Genomic DNA, 26787 nt, shown 5'->3' with positions numbered 1-26787 from the left:
TTACATGTAATTCATCATATTATTTCGGAAGATATATTGTAAGGAGAATGCACTCAGTAACTGCATTTTATGTACATGCAAACGAGTCTCTCAAGACGATGAAAATGACTCACTTCGAAGCACTAAATTCAAAAAATTGGATGCTTTAGATTTTGGCAAACTGAGACAACGAGAAACATGTATATATGTAAACAAATGAATAAAACGGTAGCAGTGCTATGCAAGCTATGAGTTTTCTGCATCAGCTTCTGGCTTTTGATTGGCATCAAATTCCATACGACAAGCTTCCCACAATTGCTGCTCGATGCCCAGTTTCCTCAGCTCTATCAGTCCCCGCTCCACTGCAGACCCAAAAGATGGGGAACAAAGGCAGGAAGCATGTAAGATGAAATACAACTCTTGAAGAATTATGGAATTCTAAAGACATTTGCATGTGCAAATTACATGCTTCTTAATACCTGGAAATCTATTGGAGAGGTGGTCTAATCAAATATAACAGCAGTAAATTCCAATAAATCTTATTTTCGAATTAAAAAGATATATTAGACTATTCTAATTATCCATCAAGAATAGCCATCAACTAATTGTGTGCTTGTATGCCATCAACTACATCATGTGAACACCAGGGTTCTAGACGATGATTGAATTACATCCCCAGCACACAATACAGGCACATGGAGCATTTCTTGGCTTAACTTAATTTGCAAGCAAGTTCAACTGTACTAGCTTATGATTAACACAACAAGAACAATGAGCATCTATTTTTTTCATTCCCGCAAGCAAGAAATGAAGATGTCAACAAAGAATATACCGTCAACTACATCATGTGAAGTTGGTGGTTGGCCCATGCGCCCTATCCAAAAACGAAGGTGCTCTTCAGCTATATCTTCCTCTATACCATGGGTTTTTGCTCTTCTCCAAAAGTATGTAAGCCATGACTACAGAAAGCTTAAAATCGGTTATACAATGAGAAAAATGAGAAGAATAATACCAATAGTAAAACAGAGCAATTCTGGTAATAATAATATTAGCCATGAAATGTAATGGAGATAAAATTTTATCATCATAACCAAACTTACGCAGACATACATTATATAGTCAAAACCTGGTAATTAATCATAGAGCATAGCTTTTTAGGAACTTCTCGCAAGGATGGGAAAAAAAACATAACATATAAAGATTCTGGCATCCAGAAATTTAAGATATCCAAAGGACAAAAAAAATATTCATCAATTTGCAAGCATATGCAATTTTTCATTGATAGAACCTCTAAAGAAAAGCCATAGTAGACAGCAACAGTTACAAGATTACTACTGCAATTTGATACACAAACTCCGGTACCACTCAGTCATGAAAGGACATATAGCGGTTGTTCAGGGTCAAAGTTGATGTAGCTTAAGTCTACTTTAGGATTCATGTTCAGGATGTCCACTTAGTCAATCTTCCTATAGAGTGAGTTTTTTTATCATCCAACAGAAACCTTTGCCATGTTTTTGGTAAATACCTTACCTTGAATTTGGCATTTTATCGTGTCCAACTGGTAAGAAATTACAGTATTAGAAGGATTTATTAAGATACTAGTACAGAACATAATATTTGGATTAAATTTGGGAGGTGATAAATATTGACCTTCAATTTTGATGATGTTAGATACTCAATTGACGATTATGTAATAACAATTTCATCTAAACTTCAGTACATAATAAGCACATAAAATCACAAACCCGGCTGATCTCAAATGATTAATTAATCTGACTTGAAACCAAACTGTAATGAAGGATACAGCCATATTGTGCCAATATTACATGTCCTAGAGAAAACCATGACACAACATGTGGGTGCAATGATTCAGACATTTACATCCAACAATAGTGAATTGTGAATACATAGATAAAAAGGGTTCAGTCAAAAATGAAAGCAAAAAAAGGATCAATCATTCATATTCTGCACCTGCAATATCATGGACGTGATATGCAAAGGAGCAGGCTAAAAGGGAAAATTCAAGTCATTCTTAGAGAAAGAGTCAATGTGTGCCAAGACAAAATTCAGTTGCACAAGTGTTGAATCCGAGCAATGAATGAGCTGCACATACACATGGTATGGTAGCAGTCAAATTGGCAATTATAATAAGAATGAAATCATTGTCGGAACATGCCAAAATAGAGTCGTTTTGTACAGAAATCCTAGCATCACTGGCCAAAATGATAATGCCGCTAAAGGCTCAAAAGACTTAACAGTAGTACTTATAGTGTCTCTTGGTGTCTCTTAGTGAAAATACCAACAAATTGAGACCTATAAACTAGTCTGTTGGTGATACCAAGGTTTACTGTACCAATAGATACCACCCGGTACGGGCGATACATACTAGTCCAATAAGATACAAGTATACGGACTGCCCTCTATCGGGTGGTACTGTTCACTTGATCCTGTATGAGGCAATACGGGGTCTATACCAGGCGATAATGGTCGAAATCCAATCGTTACCGACCTGTACCAGTTGGTAACGGTTGAATTTCGACCGTTACCAATCAAGGGCTAGGATTGCCTTATTTCAAACAGTTAATTTGACCGTTTGAGGCTTTGAAAAAGGGTTTTTAAACCCTTTCCTCCCCCCCTCTTTCAACTTATTTCACTAATCTAACTTAAAAACCCTAATCTAATTTTTTTTTTCAGGTCTTTTTGAAGGTCTTTTTATGATTTTTGTTGTACCGTCAATACGCCCCTGTGTATCGTCGATACGCCTCGGTACATACCGTACCAAGCAGGGCTTGATATACCGATACGGATCGAAATTGTAATCCTTGGGTGATACCATTATCAGACCTAATGATGACTTAAAAAGCTATAGAATATACAAAATTTTTAGGTTTTGTGAAGATCTCTATGGATTTTGTCAGATGTGACCAGTTTTACTCAATTACCAATTAATACTTAACATAAGATTGTCTGAAGAGAAATTTAAAATTAGATAGTTATTTTGGGTACTTTATTAATTAGCACCAAAATCTATCTCATGTTGACAGGCCATTTCGATCAGTTGGTTTGTGTACCTAAAATAGGCTAGTATGCGTGCCGATTGAAATGGACTGGTTCATGTATTGCTCAGTTGGTAGACCAGTAAATACTACAAATCACTTGTTTTGTACCATATCAGGTGGTACATCAAACCATGATTTTAATAATATCCAAACTCTAAAGCAAAGTTTTTAATCTCGTAACATACTATTGTACCGAGTTTTGCTTGGTATGGTATGGTACGACGTACCGAACTGTCACAGACAAACTTCTAAACAAGATGTTTGATATAATGTTTATGTGTGTCCGTGTCTTTTGGCATGTTTATGCCTTGTACAACATGTAGAGGGGCGGCCGAAGGCATAATAGTCCCATTTTAGTTGGGTTGGTGGCCTCTTTAGGCTTGTAAATAAAGGTTGTGTCATATGGACACGTGCGAGAGCTTTTCGGTCTGTAATGGACCATTTTACCCTTTGTTGTGCAACTATTCAGAGCTTGTAAAGTCTGTTTGTAATTTGCATTGTCTATGAAGTGTTTTTCGGACATGTTTGCTTGTGGATCCCGATCGAAGCGTTCTCTTTAACCCGTTCTCTCTTTTGTTGGTCCTAAGGGACAATAGGAGGCTTCGGGGAGGCTGACCTTTGCGGACGGACGCGCGAGGGTGCCGCACGACTTAGGCAAAACCAGCTAAGTCCGTGTCATATGGTATCAGAGCGGGACAAGCACTCATAGAAACACTTGACATGCAACCGTGGGGGACCTAGCGGGGCTGCGTTGAGGGCAGTCAGCAACGCGCGACCGTTTGAGGGAAAACGGGCATGGAGATGTAGGGAAAAGAGTCGCTCAGAGGAGCGGGCATCTAACATTGGCATTCAGAGGAATGGGCAACCCTTCGCGCAAGAGGCACCACGAGAACATGCAAGCTTGGAAGAATGCGGAGCGCACAAAGGTTGGGATGGCTGAGTTTGAGCTACGGCTCAACGTTGACAACTTTACTTGATGGTGCTCAAGGCAAGCGAGGTGCTTGGCAAAGGACGAGACCATGCAAAGTGGAATGAGTTGCTCAGCGACCGAAAGAGTTGTGCAAAGCTCACAGAGCTGAGGGGAATTGCTAACTCGAAGAATTCGGTACTCGTGCATGGGCTTGTATGTGGACGATGGAATGTTCGTGGCCACCCCAAGGCGGCCGAAACTCGGTGCCAGGGAGCATTAAAACATTCTTTTCGGCATGCAAAGGATACGTCCGGAGGAGGCTGAAATGTGCAACAAGTTCAGCATGTTGCTAGGCCTTGAGGGGTGCAGCGGTGGCTGTATTGACGTGGAGGCGCAATCTAGCAAGTGCGTTTGCAAGAGGCAGAACAATGCACAGTTTGTTCAGCAGATCGGAGTAGTCCAAGGGGATGGTGGTCTCCGAAACGAAGAGAGATGTTGCTCCAATGAGACAGTTATCCAGGAGGGATAAGTCTCGGCTCTCCAGAGGGAGAATCATGTGAGACGGACCTCACATGTTGAGGAGGAGTACCTCACAAACAACAACTCCACAAAGCTCAATGGACCGAGCAAGCAGCGAGGAGTTGTCGCATGATCTCGCTTGAGCGAATGCATTGGTGGATGCATTGCGAGATCAAGTGGGGGAGCGACCTAAAGCAACTTAAATAAAGGCACACTTGGAGTCGATGTAGAGATCGGACTGAAGGGAGGGCTGACCCGTGGAATGGTGGGTACGAGGGCCACCATCGACTCAATGCGAAAACGAGGAGCGGAGCAACTTGGGTGTAACTTGGCGAAGTACCCAAGCCACATGAAGGGAGCCAGCAGAGAAGTTGGAACATGGAGCAGAAGCACAGTGCTTTCCTTAGACAGAGGTCAAAGACATGAACTCTTGCAGAGGCAAGAGTAGGATCATGTTGTTCCATGGGTCCTTCATTCTGACGGAGCGGACTCATCTTGCATGGTGCCAAAGACGAAGGGAGCTTCTAGGCACATGCACCTTATCTCGGAGGAGCATTTGATGGAGGAACTAAGGCGACTCAATTTGCGGAGGTGAAGTTGGGTTTAGAAGGCCTTAGCACGGGGCAAGAGGACGCAGAGGCGGATACTCTTGAAGAATATGCCACAGTGTTGTCATTCAAGCTGCCATAAAGGAAGCGGTGCGCAGCGGAGATTGTGCTGGTAGGGGCAGAGGCCCAGGATCCAGACAATGGTGGACAAATTACAGTGAAGTCGGTGGACTTCGGGAGCTACTAGGCGACGGACTGTCCTAGAGCGGTGCTTCATCTAGGTGTGACCTAAGAGTGGGTGGATAAAGGTCGATTGCCAAAGGAGCGAACAAAATCGAAGGTGGAGGATTCACAATTCGAGTTTATTCCACAAGGATCAGAATGCAATGGAGATGTCACCAGGAGGCGACATGGTGCAGCGAGTCGTGGTGGAACAGTTCGTGGCAATGCGATACACACGACTCTGTCCCGTAAGGGATGAGATCATATGGAGGTATGATCGGGAGCTACTGGGAGCTCCGCTTTGGTGAACAACACGACGGCAAGAAGGGCTATGGATTCAAGGAGTGAAGGCCATGGTACCGCAGAGGCGGGTCTTCCGAGCGTGCACCGAATTTTGCATCGGATGAAAACCTTGGTCATCAGCATATGGGGGCTGGGTTCTACCAAGGGAAAAGTTCGAATGCAAGTACCGGTGAGTTCCATGGGAGGGACTTGATCATGCAGAGGTATGATCGAAGTGGCTGAAGAGTTGGACTGCTCCAGAGCTCATATTCGCTTAAGGGAGCCCGGCAAGTCAGAGGACAAGGTCGAGTAAGCGAACGTTGCTACCAAGGAAGCTAAGGAGAACAGAATCGGTGCAAACCCCACAACGTGATGGCAGAGGCCATGCATGGGCGTTGTAGTCTGTCTTTCCATCGACCAAACAGACTGCTTGGAGAACACAGAGGTGTTGAAGCAGGGGGTCGAAAGGGGCGAGGAAGCGACGACAAGTCCAGAGGGACTTAGCTACCCAAAATCAAGTATCAGTCAGAATAGAGGTGGACTCAGAGGAGTGCCACGGAGACATCTACTGATCGTGAAGAAAAGGGATGCAGAGGCGAGGCGACGGATAGTAGGGCCATGGGCATGGCAGCACCATGGTACCACAGAGGCGGGACTTCCGTAAAAGTCATTGATCCCTTGCTCTCATGGAGGGAGAGCGTTTGGTCGTGAAAGGGGCCGAGGAGGTGGAGCATGCAGAGGCAATCTCCAAGTACCGAGACAAGGCTGAAGGGCAGAGGCCAAGAAACTTCGTAAGACCGGTGTCAACAAGTTTCTCATCAAGATAGCCGTAAGTGAAGGACTTCAGGTCATGCAAGAGTGCACGACCAAGAAACGAAGCAAGCAGTACGCGGTGCTGTACCTTTGCTACTCAGTGGAGTAGGCAGCAGAGTTGATGGAGAAGACGGTACAATCCCAGAGGCGACCTCATCTATCAGAGAATTACTCCAAGTTGGGGTGAAAACTTCCCGCATTCCAGAAGTTCAATGGCATTGAGAAGGTGAATCACAGTAACTAACTCAACGCAAGAAGTGCAAACACTTCAAGTGCTTCAGAAGTGTGAGCAAAGAGCAGGCGAAGGCCAGTAACCAGCTCGATGCATGAAGTACAACCTCGAGGAGGCGGGCGAAGTCAAGTAACCTTTGCCTTCTCAACTCTTAAGAGAATGGGCGAAACCGAGTACCCCAATTCTCTTATCTATCTAGCAGAGGAGCTCTGCACAAGTTCAAAGACCCTTCGAAGATAAAGGAAGACAATAGTTGTCAAATCCTCACCAACGGTGATCAATGCTACTGAGAGTAGATTGTCCGCTTCATTTCCCAATGAAATGCCAATTGAAAGCGGAAGTGATGCGAACCTACTTGGATGTGACAACTAACTGAAAGAAGAGTCAATGAGCAGATTTTGTGGAGGAAGGACCCAAAACTTCAGAAGTTTGCGAGACGATGCTCGTTAAAGCTCCAACAAGCATCCAACCAGTTCAAGCAGCATGTGGAATTTTGAAAGACTGGCGTAGTAAGGATGGTCTTTTCCTTCATCTGGCGGATCCACAGGAATCAACAAGGATCAACACAACTCAGCCAACCCCACACCAGAGTCAGAGTCATTGGTGAGTTGAAGCAACATGGCGGATCAAAGGTTCGACTACTCAAAAACAGCAGCGGAGAGCAGTTGGGAGCCAGGAGGCGCATTGCAGCTGGAGCGGAAGATTGAAGACTCAGCAAAGGCGAAGAGTTGCAGTGTTCACAAAGGCTTCGACGAGGACGTCGAAGGGATAAGTGGGGGAGAATGTCACGGACAAACTTCTAAACAAGATGTTGGATGCAATGCTTATGTGTGCCCGTGTCTTTTGGCATGTTCAGGCCTTGTACAACATGTAGAGGGGCGGCCGAAGGCATAATAGTCCCATTTTAGTTGGGTTGGTGGCCTCTTTAGGCTTGTAAATAAAGGTTGTGTCATATGGACACGTGCGAGAGCTTTTCGGTCTGTAATGGACCATTTTACCCTTTGTTGTGCAACTATTCAGAGCTTGTAAAGTCTGTTTGTAATTTGCATTGTCTATGAAGTGTTTTTCGGACATGTTTGCTTGTGGATCCCGATTGATGCGTTCTCTTTAACCCGTTCTCTCTTTTGTTGGTCCTAAGGGACAATGGGAGGCTTCGGGGAGGCTGACCTTTGCGGACGGACGCGCGAGGGTGCCGCACGACTTAGGCAAAACCAGCTAAGTCCATGTCAGAACGGTACACCTAAAATAGGCATAAAACACTCCAAAAATACATGAAAAATATAAAAAAAAAGTTAGGATAGGGTTTTTAAGTTAGAAATAAATATATATTTAGTATAGTTTTAGCAAAACTAATTTAAATTAGGTAAGAATAGTGCCACATCTTTTTTGGGCTTTGATGAGTAGTCTTGTGCAAGGTTCGCAATTTCGATATGTTCCAAATTGTCCTTCCGTTAATATTAAATTATCTATAGAAAAATTATTTGAATTGTTAAATTATTTTGTATATATTTTAAACTTTAAGATTCAAATGAATTAAGTAATCACATGTATAGCTATACTTGATTCTATCACTAAAACGAACGATGGGCCTCCACGGGTGGTGGATCGGGGTCCTCGATCCTATGTATCTGTATATCAATATGATATGTTTATTGAACCCAATCATAAAATTGATCATACGACATAGTGCATTGATACACCATACGCCATTCGTGAATTAAAATAGTGATGGTCGTAGGTTGATCGTCGTGAATCACATGTGTCCAAGGCGGCTCTCGAGGCATGTATTGGTGAATGTTAGAACATCTATTTTCGTTACTGATCTGCTGCTTCGTATCATACCTTTTGATTAAAAAGTTTTTCCTCTTAATCTTTCCGAATTAGCCTGTTAAATTTAATTCAATCCACAAACAATTGCTTTATTGAGTTTAGGAAAGTGAAAATATGAGAATACGAGAGAGATTGTGAGTAAAAATGAGTTTGAGAGAGTTTAAGAGAGTGTGAGTGAAATGGATTGAAAAAGAGGAGAGGAAAGGGTTTAAAAACCCTTTAGAATGCCTCCAACGATCAAATTGACCATTTGAAAATCGATATAAATCGATAATTGTTGAAATCGACCAGTGTCGACCAGTATAGATCGGTTATGGTAGAAACTTCGACCGTTACCGCCCAGTACAACCCTATATCGCCCGATACGGGGCCAAATACCTGATATCACCAGGTAGCAAATGGTCCGTGTGCCGATCTGGTGGCGGACCGGTATATACTGTCCGTACTAGACGGTATGGTACGATATTTAAATCCTTGCTCTAGAGTAGAGGATGCCTCTAATGCTTCATCATTCATCTAGAGCTTATGACAAAATTCTATGGAAAAGGAGAAAATAAAGGAAATATAATTGCAAAGATCTAAGAATATAAGAAAAAGAAAATAGTTCCACCTACAAATTTATTAAAGCAAAAGAAAGAAAAATAAATTACTTTAGTATATATCCTTGAGAGAGACTCCTCACTCAAGTTAGATTCATTCTTAAGAGTACTTATTGTTCACTCTAGATTGACTTAAGAACTCAACATCGATTTTAAGAGCTTCATTGTATGAATCTGAGTGTGAGCTTCGAATTCTGAGAATTTGTGAATGGTTATCTCTGAGCCCATGTAAAGATAAAAGATTATCTATGAACTTGTAAAAGAGATAGGTTATCTCTAGGCCTACAAAAGAGAGGATGAGGTTTATTCTTGAACCTTGAAAAAGAAATGTGTGGTTTAGTTCTTGAGCTCATGAAAAAGAACAAAGTAAGCTTTGTTCTTGAGCCTGAAAGAAAAAGAGTAATAATGGGTTTGCTCGATATGTTGTCAAAAAGAGTGTACATGATTTGTTTTAACCAATAGATCATTATTAGTCCGAGCTGTCTTGAGGAGTTATAGAGCAAAAGACAGGACATACACCATTGTGCTGAACCACTGTAAATCTTCTGACATGCTTTACTTTTACTCCTAACTTCAATTTATTTTGCTTCCACTTGCAGTCATAGTCTTACTCTAATTAGGCTTTTGTTTTTTTGAACAGTTTTCAAGTTCCCAATAAGAATGATTTCAACTCCCATCTCAGTGTCTATACAGTCTAACATTAGACGGGTCTATTGAGTTACTTAAACAAGAGAGATGGCCATGAGCTACTTAATCAATTGTAAGGAAGATATTTTATGAAAGAAGTGTGTTTTCTCAGGGCCACGGACCTTATTTCTCATATGTTCCCAGCTTCTAGGATGAATTACCTCTCTTTTCTGTGCATTTTGTGTCTTCTGCTTCCATTGTCCATCAGCAGATATACTGCTACATTGTTCTATAAAAATTACTCATACTACCTCTAAACAGCCATGTGATTGTTCATCTCAGATCTTTTTAACTATGTTACCATTACAATAGCAGAAAACCTACTGTATTCTAATCTGAAATTATTAAGATCAACCTCCTAGTTCACATATTATCTACCTACAGTACCTCCCACCTGGCATAACCATGTATCCACCCAATTGGTTCATTGAAAATATTTCTTTTTCAATTAAAAAATATACTTCCTGGTGCCTCTGTGAACAATCAAGAGAACTGATCAAGAAAGCTCCATGTCATATGCCAGAGCACACAAGAAACTGCTACTACTAGAATAACACCACCAATGCTGATCATAAATCCAAATGGAAAAGATGGAGCATTGTGGTAGGCCACTAACTACCATTGTGGTAGGCCACTAACTACCATGAAATTTTCTCAAGTCTCGTGAGCACATGAAAAAAGTACAATGATAAGAAAATCTGGAATGAAGTGATTATTGCAAGGACACCTGATGTAGCATGGTGCAGCAGTACCAACAACCAAGAATCCTCTAAACATACATCTCTTTTGTGCAACAGCACTGCCAATTATGTATAAAATGGAGGATATAATGGAAGATTCATATGAAGAAGATACAGAACATGAAGTTGAAAAAGAAGATTCCATCGTATTCACTTTTATGATATTCCATTGTATTCACATTGATGATATCTCCAACTTATCACAAATACAACAACTTTGGTAGTCTTTCCTGTAATACTAGTAGTCCTTACCAAGTTTTTCAACCCAAAAACTACTAGAAATTGTTCTTATCATCATGGTTCGTATTACCGGTCCGTACCGGTTTACCGACCAATTGTCGGTACGATACATACCGAGCTATACTGAGTATACCGACACACGGTACATTGAGGTGTATTGATATACTGCCCGTACCGGTCCTCTATCGAATCAGTATGTACTGCCTATCTATACTGAGTGGTACACTTCGATTCATCAAACCTTGATGGTTATCATGCTGCCAAAATTCCGACTTATCAAGCCATATGATAATATTCTCCTATTCAATTTATGAGTGTGTGGATGTTCACAAAGCACATCACTCATCTGGTCCATGGTAATCATCTTGATCTTACTTTACAAGCAATACACTCTCCAATCTCAAATTTAACTAAATCGTTGATGGGCCAACAATGAAGGATATAACTGAGCAACATAAAATGTAGTTTAAATAAATAATTCTTTTATTAGATATCTATTAACTAAAAGAAACCCAATGAGTGCAAATTAAAAGGTAAGCAATAAGTAAAGTTCAACAGACTATTTAATAAAACAAATTCCTTAGTAGCTACAGAAGTCAAAATATGCAAACTATGGAGCAAGTAATGGAACCTGCTTAAACAAGACATCCTCTGCCTCCTCCTGGCTTAGCTCTGTCAAGAAACATTGTATTATCAATTATAGGTGCCTAAAAACACATAGATCACAAACAAAGAATGAAGAACCTAAACAAAAGGATAAGTTACATATGGACGGGAAAGCATAAGCCAAAAGTATATTAAGTTCATAGGTAATTTGGAAATGGAAATATATAAAGGGAATAAACATTTTTATAGTTTCTAGAACATTTATTCAAAAAGCAAGTATGGAAATGAAAGTAAATAAAGGGAATAAACATTCTTATAGGTAATACAACATTTATTCAAAAAGCAAGTATCTGAAGCTTATAGATCTTAAAATTTACCAAATTCATCCCATTTCGGATCACCAGGTGACCTTAAGTCTGCACATACAAAGGAAAGAAAAAGATGTCTTAAACACAGTTGAGTTAAAATCAAATAGTTTTTAACTTATGAACTTTAAAATAATAAGTTTCATGCTTGCTTACTGAAAGTATGCATCGTGACAAAAATTGCTACAGAAGATGTCATTTTTTTTACATAGTAACAAAAATGCATATTCCATCGTATTCACTTTGATGATATTCCATGCTAGTCACTCAATGTGAACATAATGGTTGGACTTCAAAAAGATTGAAAATGGCAAATCAAGTAACCCCTAGTCTGTGTTCCTCCTATGTGAATCTTTGCATTAATGCATCAACAAATGTGAATCTAATTGATTGAGGTGCTTTCATGCACTTGTCCAGCAGCCAAATGTTGCTTCAATCAGATTATTTCTCCACCACAACCAACATAGTCATGATAAATGCATTGTCAGTGCTCAAGCAACAAGATTGCTGCCACTTTAAGTACTATAGAAAGTGTTCCACCAAAGATTAGCTGGTATGGGCAAGGAACAGAGTATGTTAAATGTGTACTCAACAAAGACTGCACACCCCTGACTAAACTTACCACAAGAGGAAACAACTTGTGCCATCTTAATACCGTCAGCAGAAGAGGTTATTTACATCTATAGGATGTCATCATAACAATAATTTTTCTCTAGCATCATCTATCCAATTAAATTGAGTGAAAAATTTATAAGTACTTTTCAACCATTTGTTCCGACAGCTTTTCTACAATTTGTGTAGTGGAATTTCCAGTATACCTCCACTCGGATCATCCACAGTACTAACAAGACTTCGCTGAGAGCAGTTCTAAAAATAAATATAGAACCTGAAAATTCAGGTTTTCTTTCTGGGCAGATTAAAATTTAAATTTAAGAAACTCGTGTATATATTTTGTTTTTCTTACAGAATATGCTACACAAAATGCATCAATTTTAGAAAAATGAAAAATCAATTATACAAGAAAGGTATAAAGTAACAAATGATGAAAAGATCAATATATAAACAAACCTGAGGCTGATTGTCGAAGTAAATTAGGACGTCGATGTTGAGCCAGCACAAGCATGACAGCATCCTCGACCTAAGTTTAAGGATCGATAACACAGGTTTGTACACTTGAAGAAAAGTATAAGTAAAGAATTGACTAATGAATTCACATGAATTATGAAGAAACTAGTCCTAATGCAAGCACACCTCATAAAGCATTACAAGATAAAAGGTTAAAGAAGAAATTATAACTCAAAGTTTGAAGCTGAAATAAGACCTTTAGTGAAGCTAGTTCCCTCAGACCTTTCTCGACTGCAAGCATGTTTTCTATGTTTCCTTCTGCAGTTATATCACTTATATCACGATCAAGTTGATTTCTCCTATCAGTATGATCATAACCTACAAAAGATAAAGTTAAATGACACCAACATAGTAAATTATGAATGTACAGTGTCATAGGGATATCACGATCAGTAATGCTGGTAGCTCTCATAATTTATGACTTGCCAGTGCTCCAAGAATCATCCTTTGTTTTTTGTCCAGCAGAACTGACAACTTCAAGTGGGAGAGGAGCAAATGATGACCAGTACTCATGTTTCGCTGCTGCAATTTCTGGATAGATGCCTGCAAATTTGAATGAGTCAACAAATTTTACAGCTAAAAGCAGTAGAGAGCAGTCTGAATACAATAAAAGAAACTTCATAAAGCATAAAACACAGTGAAGGACATTTATGCATCAGTGGCTTTTGTTACAAGAGATGAGGCTATTCAGATGAGTTGGAACTAACCCTATCAAAATAGATGAATTTTGCAAGAAGCAGATCTCCTATACCTTTTACAATGCATGAAGTCCTAAACAAAAAACTAGGGCCTGTGACATCCAGTAGTTGCTATGGAGAATAGATATTAAGATATGACGAGTTACACCTAATTCATTCATTGTTTTATTTTTGCTGGCGCCATTCATTATAATTTCCATATAATCCAAGTCCAAATTATTGGATGAGCAGCAGACACTTGAAGCAAATGAAACTAGAATTTCAAACATAAATATCCATGGAAGCAGTAAAATTTACTTTCTGTTGGTCCTATATTCAAATAAATCATACATAAAGATATCTTATGCTTTATGGATCATTTAGAAGTATGGAACTCATATAAGGTCTAAAAGGGGTTTTCTGTACTGCAACCTTATTTCAACAAATACAAATAGACAACCAAAGTGAATGGGTGCCAAATCTCTTTTTATTCTCTTTTCATTTGATGAAATTGGAAGACATGGTTATGTCAATTATTGGCACATGCTGTGCCACTTACAGCATAAACTTGTCACCAAGAAGGATATTCTTGCATTAGATAGTTCATCCTGTACAAAGAAGTTCTGAACAAGTTGAAGCATCCATCTTGCAGAGGTGGTATATGTAACAAAAGATGCATTGAGAAAAAATACATATACAACTAAAGCAATAACCAAATTTCATCCATAACATTTCCACACATAGAAATCCATGAAAGAAAATGTAAGAAGAAAGGATGAAAAATAGCATAGGGCTGAAAAATAAATCAAGTGAACTCTTTTCATTAATTTAGTCTGAATATTCCTTACACAAATCTAGGAAGTTCCAACAGCAAATCACTCAGCAGGAATATAAGACTGATAGACATCTACAAAGCCATGTATCATTCCACTTAGTACAGAAATTAAAACTGACATTATTCTAACCAAACCACTTCTGGTCCTAGTGTCCTACTTCACCATCCATGACCAAATGGCATTAAGGTGACCATTTCATGTCCCACGACTTATTTAATGCTATAATCATATTCCCAAATCCCAACAAACTCAGTTAATGCTACTGCTTTGGACAGTATCCATGAATTCCATCTCCACTATGAACATAGTGAATTGCTTTGTTTAAGTAAACCAATCAAGCATCACTATTTCTAATGCCTCACAGTATTCAGTCCTTTATTATATTTTTCTATGATAACTTAAAAGTTAAAGATGAATATATCAAGCAGTGTCTGCAATACCGAATTGTACCGCCCGGTACGGGCGGTACATACCGGTCCGAGAGGTTACCGGTACGCGGACCGCCCATTACCGGGCGGAACGAATAATAATAATAATAATATATATATATATATATATATATATATATATATATATATATAATTCAAATAATCGAGGCGACGTCGCGTCGCCTCGGCGATGTCACCGAGGCGACACGACGTCGCCGAGGCGACGCAGCGCCTTTTGCGGGGACGTCGCCTTTTTCGGCGACGTCGCCGAGGTGTATATATATATATATATACATATATTATTTAAATAAACGTCGCCTCGGCGACGTCGCCCCGTGTGGGGCAGGAAAAGGCGACGTCGCCGAGGCGATACGACGTCAGCCAATAAATAAATAATAAATAAAATATTATATATATATATATATATATATATATATATATATATATCGAACGGTATACCGTTCCGTACCGTACCGAGCGATCGTCGAAACTCCGGTACGGTACGAAATTTCAGACCTTGATATCAAGTATAACAAAACCTGAGCCATGTCAAAGTTGACCCTGTTTAAATATGTTTGTATATATAGCCAGGCAAGTAGATAGATAAACCAATGGACAGGCAGACAGTTAGAAAGAAAGAAACAGAGTGTAGTTGTGTTCTTCTACAAAAGCATGTGTGACATGGCTAAAAGTCTAAAACTATGCTTGTATATGAACACACTGTAATGACCAAAGTTGGATTTTTTCAGCTTAATTTACTACATTCATCAACAAGCATGCATATAGTCTGACAAAATTATACACATGCATGATACACCCACAAAAATACACAAATATGCACATGCATGAAAGATATTAAGAGAAAAACATCCTTTTGATACCATAAAACTGATCGATTCATTTTAAAATACTAAAATTTACCATGATGAACAGCTAAAGCCCAGTATCGAGCAAGCCAACACCTCTTTAGAACGACCTCTTCCTAGAATTTTACCAAGCATACGCAATCAGATTTTGTTTAATTCATTATGAACAAAATAAATTTAAGGAAAAACAGCTTATATGAAAGAGCTAACCATCTCTTCTTGGGTTAATATCATTCTATGTGTCATGGACCTTAAAGCTTTTACTTCCAATTCAGCATCCTGGAGTTGATCCACTGTGTTTGCAGTCTCATCTTTTGCAGACTATTCCAAGCATCAAACCCAAACAGACATCACCTATATAAAGTAGGTCTACCGGCACTAAACAATAGCAAGAGGTAAAAATGATTACTGATTACCTGCACTTCTTGTCGAAGAGCTGTTAGCTCCTCATCTTTGTCATCCTTTGTTCTCATTGCAGCCTTCATAGCTTCCTGAACTTATGAAAAAAAAACATTTAAATTCATTTATCCAATTCACCATCTTGGTTCCAGAAAACATGAGTGAATGATATGGACACAGTTCTCAGAATGATGTTGGAGAAGCAAAAGCAAAGTCAGAAAGCTTTTCAAATCACTCTTCAAGTTTACAGGAGTTATAATTCAAGCAGCTTTTTCTATAAAAAATGACAAGCTAATGAGGATACTAAAAGTATTGATGTTATATTGCAAACACATTCATTCGCAGTCATGCTGCTAGAACAAAGGATAAAAAATAGTCATGTCATCAGACCAACAATACTGATGCCACCAGATAATTAGTATGTCTCAAATATTGAACTATGAATCCTATCATATGTTGCCTATCATCAGACAGTGACTTACATTTTGATTTGGGAAGACAGTGGCAGTTAGAAGCTCGGTTCCAACAAGCAAGATTTGTCATGTCACCTGTCTCAGCAGTGGTCAAAACATCTTGTACCATGCTGGCATGAGCTTAAGGTATTGAAATATGGCTAGGCCAATCTGATCTCTGTCGGCCAGCACAAGGGTAGGCCCTGGTGCAACAAACTAATGATTCTGGCCAACAATAGTAGTTGATGCCATCAAAGTCAAGTTTGTTTCATGCAAACTATATATAGCACAAAATTTTAATTCTTATTCATGACACAAAATATATAACTCTTACTGTGATGACGTTTTCATAATGTCTCAACTATTTAGGGTCAGCTATGTGGATTGTTTACTGCCATTTAGCTCTTAATCAGAAGCTGATTGGAATAGCAAACCTAAACCCCTTTAGTGTCCACCTATTATTGAATGATTTACAAATGACACAAAATTCCTACCAACACAATTACCTCTCTTTGGCGTAGTGCTGCCTCCTTCCTGCAATAAAAATAGGCCTCAGATGTCAAGGTAGGATACCCACTTATAGGTTGGCAAGGTATTCATATTAGCTCAAAGTTTACCTGCTCAGATGACGGGCTTCTAACGAAACCCCTTCACCAAGATTGGCAACCTGCAACATTGGTAATAAAAGAATAATGACATGGAGAATTTCCACTTCAAAATGGATGAAGACATATGTCCCACATGTGAATTAATACTGATAGTCCTCGAGTTCAAGGTGGACAAAACTATACTTAACAGTTTAATTTTATTCCTTGAGTTCCTTAAAATCATCATAATTTCTCTTTCAGCAAAAACATAAAATAATTGTTTGTCATGACTCCTACAAGGTTGATGTAAAACGGTTTACCAAAATAAATGAAGCCCTTTTACAAAAGGTTGAACTGGACATGAATTTGATAAGAATTCATGGAGAAACATTCGAAATTCAACCAATAGGTATACTGCCCATCTATGCTTATCAAATTATGTACCACCAGTTGACACTTGACACATGGTACTCCGGTACCACTACGTACTAGTCCATCCAATGACCAATACAACCGGTTGGCACGATATGGCATTCCTTGCATATGCATGATATCATAAGTACAGTATAACATACACAAACAATTGACATTTTGAAATGTGAAACCTATCAAGGATTTAAATATTGATTAAGCTGGTATACATCAATTGATATTTACCAGTTTGGTCAGATACTAATATCAAAACATATATCATTCAATCTTAATTTTTTTATTTAATCATAGCTAGAGGTACTAGTCAATATACCACCAGTACATCAGGACCATACCATTCTGATAGATTACCAAAATAGTATCAACTCATATTTAGATCGTTGAAGCTTATAATATATATTTACAGGCATACGATAATAAGCAACACATGGAAAGTAAAGGGGCTCGGGCTAGCCAAAAGCCCCACCCTTCTCACTAAAATTGTTATAATATCCAAAACATTTTAATAGAAGAAATTAATAAAGATGAATTAACAAAATTACTATAACCTGCTTTTCAAGCTCCCTAGACCTAGCCTCTGCTTCCTTGCATCTCTCTTCAGCAAGTTGCAGCTGTATAACAAGTTCCACATAATGCATCAGATGCCAGCATATAAAAAGCAATATTTTGTTACTGAAACTATGAAAGATTGAAGACTTGAAGTAACTGCAAACCTTTTCAAGCAGGTTGTAATTCTCTTCTTCGAGCATATCAAGCTGCAAGTCAGTGAAAATGAGTCTAGCAAACTAACTGCCTCCAATTTCAATCTAAGAAGTAAAAGTTTTTCACAACTAGAAGACATGACAAAGTATCCAAAAGAATGCCCTCATTGAGGTATCTATACATTCATTAAACTAAATTAACTTAAAGAAAATTGAGATGAATTACCTGATCCTGAAGTGCAGAAGCCTCACGCAAATCACCTGGCTCCCTAGAGTTTAGATGCCCCATGTCTGGAAAAAATCTGCAACATATGTAAACAACTTGTATGAATTAAAAAGGTTCAGAATTTTCTAAAGCCTAGGACATCTATACTAGTTGGAAACTGATCCAACTCATTTACTGTAATTGAATACTCAAAACCAACCAGTTAAAGCATGCATAGGTAAGGAGATTACTGGGGTGTAAGGGTAAATAAGACTGTTTCTAAATAATTACAGAAGTCAGATTTATGAGCATGCACATATTGTTCTATTAACAAGAAATCTTGGTGAATGTTAAAAAGATGAATGTAATAAAGTTGACCAAGGGGTTTACTATCAAGTCATTTAACATTAATGTTAACAAAGAACCAAAACAATGTTATGCTAGTACCAGTTTCTATTTGCTTTGAACCTCTCCATTCCCTGCAATGGAAGGAACCTAGTGCAATGGTTTTGCCATTTTACCAATTCTGATTAACTTATTCCACAACAGGATGTCATACTCTATCAGCATGGGAAAGAGCAAGGATGGCAGTCTACTTCCAACACAATCAGGACAGGCTACTAGATTTATAGTCCAGAACCAGGAAATAAGCTAAGGGATGTGACGACATAGCAAAGTTGCGGAATATTATATAGAGGATGAAGCCCCCAAAGCATCATCATATATACAAGATGATAAATGATAAGCATAGGTCAGTGACCTTGTCGCCCTCCACAATAATCTAGTCAATGAGAGTGTCAACCTCCCCACAGCCACAGATAACACCTCAGATCTATCATAGCAAACTGCCACTAACACAAGACAGATGAACAAAAGAATATCAAGGATGTGATGTTCAAGCATCATGAGACTATTCCGACATCACAGCACTAAACCTGCTGCCTTCCACTCTACAAGTCTATTTTGAAGTTGACTTCGCCGAGATCATTCCAAAGCAATCTCAAGTCTTAACAACATGCTGAAAATTTCAGTCTGCCAAAATTTGCAATGGCAACCCTGAACAGCAAAAGATTAATTTTAATGGCATTCCAATGACAAGTATTCAACAGCTTTAAGCAATTTCACCTAGTCATCTTCAAAAGGGAACTTTAATTTCTCAAAATTTTGTGAACAATGAATGTAAAGCCAATGACAGTCGAGAATTTGGCCTGGCAGTGCGTACTTGGCTCTTCACCTTTGACGATAAGATGAATTTGATGAGTAGTGAATTGTTATGAAGTAGTTGGGATCTAAATCAATCCCCAAAAGGCTAGAACTGAAGGAAACAATGATCCAGATGCATCCACTGACTCTGATTCAAAGAGGACAAGAAAGGGATTTTAGATGAATTACTAGATGATTTCCTAGTCAGAATAGAAGCACATTATTATTTTTTTCATTACTTCTGTTATTTTTTGACAGATTCATCAATGAGTATCCTAGCCATTTAGTGGGCCTTTATGTTATTTTTCCTAGTCTGTACAGCATCGAAGAGTCCTATTATGGTTATATCACAGACTAGAAAAACTGCTAACCTATAAAGAATTGTATTTTGAGAATTGTAGAGTCCTCTTTTCGTAGAATTTTGTGAAATCACAAAATTAGGTTTTATCCCACAATTTCTACGAATATAAATACCTTGTGAGGCCTTGAGATACACTTGAGATTCATTTAATTTGTGCAATTTAAAAATTTTAGTTAGGCTAATTAACCTCTTCCCTCTTTTCCTTCCTGGGATGACTATTCTCTTCAAATTGGAAAACAATCCAATTAGAGGGTCACAAGCTACCATAATTGTCATGTTTTATTATAGTAACATCCCATGTATTTCTATATTAAACTTTACTGTTGTTCTTTTCTTGTGCTTGTGGTCAAGTATCATGGACAGATAATTGCAGAATGTAGGACGGTTACCGGCACATTGGAAACTGATTGGACTCCTATTCAACAATCCGAGCAACTAAAGGAAAGATCCTCAAACAAAAGAATGCACATAACAGCCTATAAACCAGAAGAAACCTAAACGATGGACAAAAGCTGAGTAAGCAAAGAAAAACTTAGAAACACCTTCCAAAGAAAGGAGAGTAAACAGATGCAGGAGATATCCATTAAGGATATTCTTAGCTAGGCAATTTAAACAACCTCCTAAAACAAGGAAAACACAAGTGAATATAAGATATTGGGGAGGAAGAAACCCTCAATGCATAGGAAAGTAACAAAAAGAAGTAGAAAAGTGGTGTAAAAGCAACTTAGTAGAAATTGGAGAACAAATAGGAAAAAGAAGGATCACATCCCATGTAAAGTGATGAGAAGACGAAAAAAGATATATAATGAAGGCATCATTTTGAATAGATAACATGAATAAACGCTATGCTATTCAGATAGTTTACGTGATATATATTACTTCCAGATTAAAAAACGAGATCAAAATTCCCAATTATGGTACTATACAAAGAAATGCTAAATTTGATGCAGTACTGCAAACTTTTTGGCAAATGAAGAAACCCACATCTTTAAAAGACAACGATAAGAGCATTGAGTCATACATTTGCCAAAAAATTCTCTATCCAGAGTCCTGACAATGACTATGCAAAGCATGTATATTAAAAAGAAATTTGCTTCACATAAATTTACAAACCAAACTAGCAGTTTAGAAGTTATGAAAGCAACAATTACATCCACCATCCAAGCACAAAGAAAAAAAGAATGGACCAAACTCCTCAAAAAATCTTAATAACCATGGATCATCCTATCAGACACCTGAACTTATTGAAGAACAATAGTCACCATTTTAACATACATAAAAAGTTTAGCATATCATGAGAGAGGAAATCGTGTTACCTCTTATCTCTTCGTCTATCAACAGGAGGCTCTATGGCTGGAACAGGAGATGGAGTCCTTATTGTTGTTTTGGTTTGGGGCACCACTGGTGTTGTACGAACTGATAATGTTGACCTCCCAGCTGATGTAGAGCGATTTGTCGAAGCGGTTTCCATGATGTTCCTACCTAACTAATTAAATTGCCAAAAAAAAAAAAAAACAACATTAGACATGCAATTTAGATTGGGTATTAGATATAGGTTATGTGCGGCCATCTGAATCTATATTGATTATTAAAACACAGTGCTTGCCAATGATGAAAATCCAAGATGCCTGCCTTGCCTAGTCTGAATATGTAAGAACCAGAATTTCAAAGCTACTATCCATGGCCTTTAGTCAAAAATCACTTATTTCATAACAAGTTTTTGTTAGACCACAATTCATTCATCATTAAAGTTGTAAAATTTGCAATCAACTCCGTAAAGTTCCTTCATAAAAGCCATGCAGAAGTATGTCAAAACTTTAAAAAAGATGGTAGAGATCTCCACCAAAAGTGCAAATGATAACGATCAGTTATGTATTCACATGAAAGAAAATAATCATCTGGTGAGGGCTAATTACAAGTTTTTGTTAGACCACAATTCATTCATCATTAAAGTTGTAAAATTTGCAATCAACTCTGTAAAGTTCCTTCATAAAAGCCATGCAGAAGTATGTCAAAATTTAAAAAAGATGGTAGAGATCTCCACAAAAAGTGCAAATGATAGCAATCAGTTATGTATTCACATGAAAGAAAATAATCATCTGGTGAGGGCTAATTATAAGTTTTTGTTAGAGCACAATTCATTCATCATTAAAGTTGTAAAATTTGCAATCAACTCTGTAAAGTTCCTTCATAAAAGCCATGCAGAGGTATGTCAAAATTTAAAAAAAAATGGTAGAGATCTCAACCAAAAGTGCAAATGATAACAATCAGTTATGTATTCACATGAAAGAAAATAATCATCTGGTGAGGGCTAATTACAAGTTTTTGTTAGACCACAATCCATTCATCATTAAAGTTGTAAAATTTGCAATCAACTCTGTAAAGTTCCTTCATAAAAGCCATGCAGAAGTATGTCAAAACTTAAAAAAAAGATGGTAGAGATCTCCACAAAAAGTGCAAATGATAACAATCAGTTAAGTATTCAAATGAAAGAAAATAATCATCTGGTGAGGGCTGACGGAGATTAGTACTAGAACTTGAGAACGTAAAAAAAAAAAACAACAACCATGCAGATCGTCCTGCTCTACAAGTCCGCGCAAGAAATTCTTGAAACAAAAGGTGCGACGAAGCTCCTGAATACTCCCACCAGTATTTCTAAACCAAATTCAACACTACGCAGAGTTTGAAACTGACACCATCCAAGCTCAAGAAAATGATCGAGATCATCGATTTGGGTGAATAGAGCAAAAAAGATGCATCAATTATTTGTTCCGCATAGTGCTTAAGAGTGGAAATTTTGGAACGGTTTTGAACAGATCTCTCACTCTCGGAGATGTATAAGTCTCGCAATTACCGCAGGCGAGGGTGACCTAGCCGATCTCCCAAACAACGAAGCACCACCGCCACCGTTGCTGCTGGGCACCGGCCTCGGCAGGCCGAATCGGACCCCGCCAACGAAGCCGGCCCCGGCTCTGGCGGGGAGGAGATCGTCCTCCTCCTCCTCAGCGGCGGCCTGCGACGCCATGACCTGAGCGAGGCGGGCGTTGGCTGCCTTGGCGGCGAGGTTCTGAGTCCGCCTGATGCCAGAGATGCCGGAGGCGGAAGCTGAGCGGTGGTGCCCCGGCGACATCCCCGGCGACGAAGATCCCGATCCGCTCGATCCACCGCTCCCTTGCCTCGAGTACGCGGGGCTTCCAGCGCGCATCCGATCCATCGCCGTCCTACACTGAAGGCGGCGGCTCGGATCGCGAGGAGAGAATTCCCGGCACCAATGTCGAGAAGCGGATTCCTGAGACAATATTTAAGGAGGCAAACACCCGACGGAGATCTGACGGACGGTATTACGAGTTGGGTCGGGTGCTACTCGGGAGAGGCGATGGCGGCGAGGACGGATGTATGTCCTCTGTTACCAAAAGCAAGATTTCGGGAGTTCCGTTCGCTGCGGGCGGAGGTAGTCGAGTCCAAATTGTGGTACTGCGGTTGGAGGAAGCATTGACGAACCAATGGATTTTGGGGGCGGAGAGGATGAACCCGAGGTGGGACCCGGAGAGTACTGACGAACGGCTGGGTGACGCATCAGCAACCAATGTGGTGAACGCAACTTGTACGGGCGGGTCTGGTTCATTGGGTTGAGGACACGATAGGCGGATAACACGTCGAAATTCCAGCGGCGGGTGAGATGCACGGCTAGCACTACATTACCGCTTGACGAAAAAAGATAATTGAGGAAAAAAAATCAAACACTGTCATAATTTATATGCAGTTAAATAGATTAGAATATCCTAATTAAACTAATAGTATTAATTTTTATTTATAAAAAATTTCCTACGGGTCTCCACACGTGTCGGCCACCTCTTGCGATGGATGACAAACCAACGAAAGAACAGCAGTTGACGAAGACTGTTCATGACAATATATTATGCTAAGATCCTAATCAGATCAAAGAGTCTCCAGTCATACTCATCTTTATATGATGATGATGGATGGATATATTTTGATTACAATTCAACAATAAATTCTTTTTGTAATTCGTATTGTATTTCTCTCTTCCCTGCTTATCTCGTCTCTCTTTCTCTCTCTGTCATTTCTCTTTTCTAGGATATACTATTAGTTCGAACTAAAAAAGACGCTCTCCAGCAAAGACCATAATCCTATCAAGAACAGGATCTGCTAGACTTAATCTTAAGCTTTATAATTCACAGCTCTCATATCTCACATGTATCTTCCTTTCCTTTCAATTAAGCTGAGCTCAAAGACATGTTGTTCGTTCAAAGCTAGAACTCAGCAAGCAAATATGCATATTAATGTTACAAAATAATCTATCGAAAAACAAAATGAAGCGTAACAAATGGCATTATAAAAGAATTAGACCCCCACTAAAAGCACACATAAAAAGCAATGGTAATGCTGCACGCCGTGGAACATTTACACGGGTATTCAAGTCAACGCAAAGTACACTAATATTTTGAGCATCGAAGGTCAAAGAACCCCAAGCCGCTGATAGTTTTATCTAGTGCACTATTTACTAAGTCATCACATCTTTGTAGCTCACCTAAGGTATCTAAAGTTGAACTTAGCTCATCTAACTATTAAGTCGAACAGGAATAATTTATTTCTCGTATTTGACCACAACTTCTAATAATTTCATTAGTATGGTAAATCGATCTTTCCCCCAAGGACCCATCCTAGTGATTTATACATGAATAACAGCACATATTTAATTAGGCCACACCACGCATCAAGTAGAACGGAAGCACAAAGGATAAACATTAACGGAAATGAAATCAAAGTAAAAGATCGCATACGCTAGGGTTGTAGGAGGTCACCATAGGCGACGGGTTCCTCGCCGCCACCGAGGCCCCGCTGGAGCTCCGGTACCTCCCGCCTCCGCCGACGATGGAGGGGATCGAATCGTCCTCCTCCTCCTCGTAGGCGTCGTAATCGGGCCGCTTCCGCATCATCACCTGGGCAAGGCGGGCGTTGGCGGCTGCCGCCCTGGATGTCCGCTTCCCGTTCGCTGCCTCGAAGGAGAGGGGGTGCGCCGGCGACGATGGCGCCGAATCGACGCTGAACTGCCGCGCGTACACCGGGCTACCGGCCCTCCTCCGATCCATCGCCCGTCCCTTCCCTCCGATCGAGATTGGACGGGCGGGATCTCCGAAGGGGAAGAGAGGCCACAACCCGGAGAAGAGATGGGATGGGATGAGAGATCTGAAGAACGAGCCGTGGAACGGTAAGGCGGTCTATATACGTGGGCTTTGTAATTAAGAACTCGTAGGATCCACTGTGCTACATGAAACCAGCAACTTCTTTAGATCCGTAACGACCAACAAAAACGTGCCACGTCGGGGCGAGGGCTTTGAGAAGAGCTACTAGTCAACGCGTGGAAGGATATGCTGATGTGGGATGACGAGTCGAGCGGCGATGAACGTGTCAACCTCGTTGGCAAGAGAACCTTGCGCGTGTGGAGCCCATCTGTCTCGTGTCGGGCTGGAAACTTAATTTATTTGAGCGCCAGTCGTAAACGGGAGCAGTTGAGTTCGTGCAGGTGAGGCTACGCACGCATCCTTGTCACGTGTTGTTCATACCAATCTTATTCCAACCCACTTTTAATGACAACCTTCTCATCACGATAGATGGCATCGTTGACCACCTCCTCTTCTATCTTCTTCCTCTTCATCATTATTATTAGTTTAGTAGAGGGAAGATGGGTGAATTACTCGACTTCTACAGTGGCTTTTAGGAGAGAGAAATCTTCGAGTTTCTGACAATGTTTGTACGTATTTTTCTCATTTGCGGTCATTGATGGTCATCATGGATGAATCATTGTTTCTTCGGCGTGTATGGCGGCGTCCCTCTTAATTGTAATTACTCATTCCTTAGTGGATAGTAACTGACGGGCTTAATCCTGTGGTATGGAAATTTGGGTTGTCAAACATCTGATCGAAAAGTACTAATTATCATAACTTATGTTAAAATAAGGTACTAATTTTCCGGTTGTTAAATCCATTGTCAATGATGATGTTAAAGGTGATTTGTGCTAAGATTATGCATAATAAATCCATCATATGTTACACGTCATAAACTTAATGCCTTTTGTGAATCTACATAAATCTATGTAGTGATCTTGCGACACTTATTTAAAAATATAAATAAAGTAGTATATATTACTTAATTAAACGGAAATATTCAAAAATCAATTCATCCATACATCCTTAAATATTTCTAATTACATTCAAATTGCATTAGAGTTGGGAGATTAAAAATATATCTTAAGTGTAAGCATAAAAAAAGATAATATGTTATTATTATTTTAAATTTATATCCACGTGCCATCCCGAATGCTGACTGAATTGTTACGTGTCGTGTCGCTATCGGAACATATATTACCCGTTCAAATCCTACCTGCCAAGCTGCTTGCAGCCTATGTAACATGACGTCAGCTTAAAAGAAAAAATCTTGTATTTGATGAACCAACGTTCATAATAAACATTACATACATCTGATGATGAAAAGACCCATCACGCACAGTTAATTTTGATTGAGACTGTCGTTGGCTTGGTCAATAGTTCCATGCATGGAACACTACGAACAGCTGACTAGTTCATAGATTTGCAGCTTATCCAAAAGACAAATGGCAATAGTTGCATGAAGCATCAAAGCCGACCACCTATTGCCGTCCTCTCCTTCGTGCAACCATGTCGTTGGTCAACAGCTTGAAAGTTCACCTAAGTTGTTATTCACCGAGTCTCCAAACTCTCACGTCAAGCTTGCAGTCAAAAAGTAAATGCTTCGATGCTTCACAGACTCCGCAATATGCATGCACATCTCACATGAACTGCTGTAAATTCCCAAATTCTCTAAGGAGATCATAAATTTTATGC

The 26787-nt window shown here is 39.4% G+C and overlaps 1 protein-coding gene across 4 annotated transcripts; it reads right to left on the bottom strand.

The window, feature by feature from the left end:
- LOC135592284 (coiled-coil domain-containing protein SCD2-like) lies at positions 1–25126 on the bottom strand. 4 transcript variants are annotated; one of them, XM_065081657.1, is made up of 18 exons: positions 24709–24848; positions 22758–23607; positions 21220–21389; positions 18361–18436; positions 18147–18188; positions 17982–18044; positions 17032–17081; positions 16921–16948; positions 15980–16054; positions 15774–15884; positions 15619–15679; positions 13183–13299; positions 12953–13074; positions 12700–12769; positions 11644–11682; positions 11292–11332; positions 812–938; positions 1–341 (listed from the first exon to the last, which is right to left on the bottom strand). In XM_065081657.1, exons 2-18 carry the CDS (start codon positions 23115–23117, stop codon positions 226–228), a joined length of 1668 nt encoding a protein of 555 aa, XP_064937729.1. In that variant the 5' UTR covers positions 23118–23607; positions 24709–24848; the 3' UTR covers positions 1–225. The 4 variants fall into 4 exon arrangements, with proteins under 4 accessions (XP_064937729.1, XP_064937730.1, XP_064937731.1 ...); XM_065081658.1 differs by having other exon boundaries at positions 22758–23596; positions 24709–24836; XM_065081659.1 differs by lacking the exon at positions 22758–23607 and having other exon boundaries at positions 24709–25126.
- Positions 25127–26787: the final 1661 nt, after the last annotated feature.

Source organism: Musa acuminata, chromosome BXJ1-9 (assembly GCF_036884655.1).
Source record: "Musa acuminata AAA Group cultivar baxijiao chromosome BXJ1-9, Cavendish_Baxijiao_AAA, whole genome shotgun sequence".
Classification (NCBI taxonomy): domain Eukaryota; kingdom Viridiplantae; phylum Streptophyta; class Magnoliopsida; order Zingiberales; family Musaceae; genus Musa; species Musa acuminata.
The sequence above is the reverse complement of the archived record's forward strand: the minus strand, read 5'-3'. Positions and strand labels throughout refer to the sequence as shown.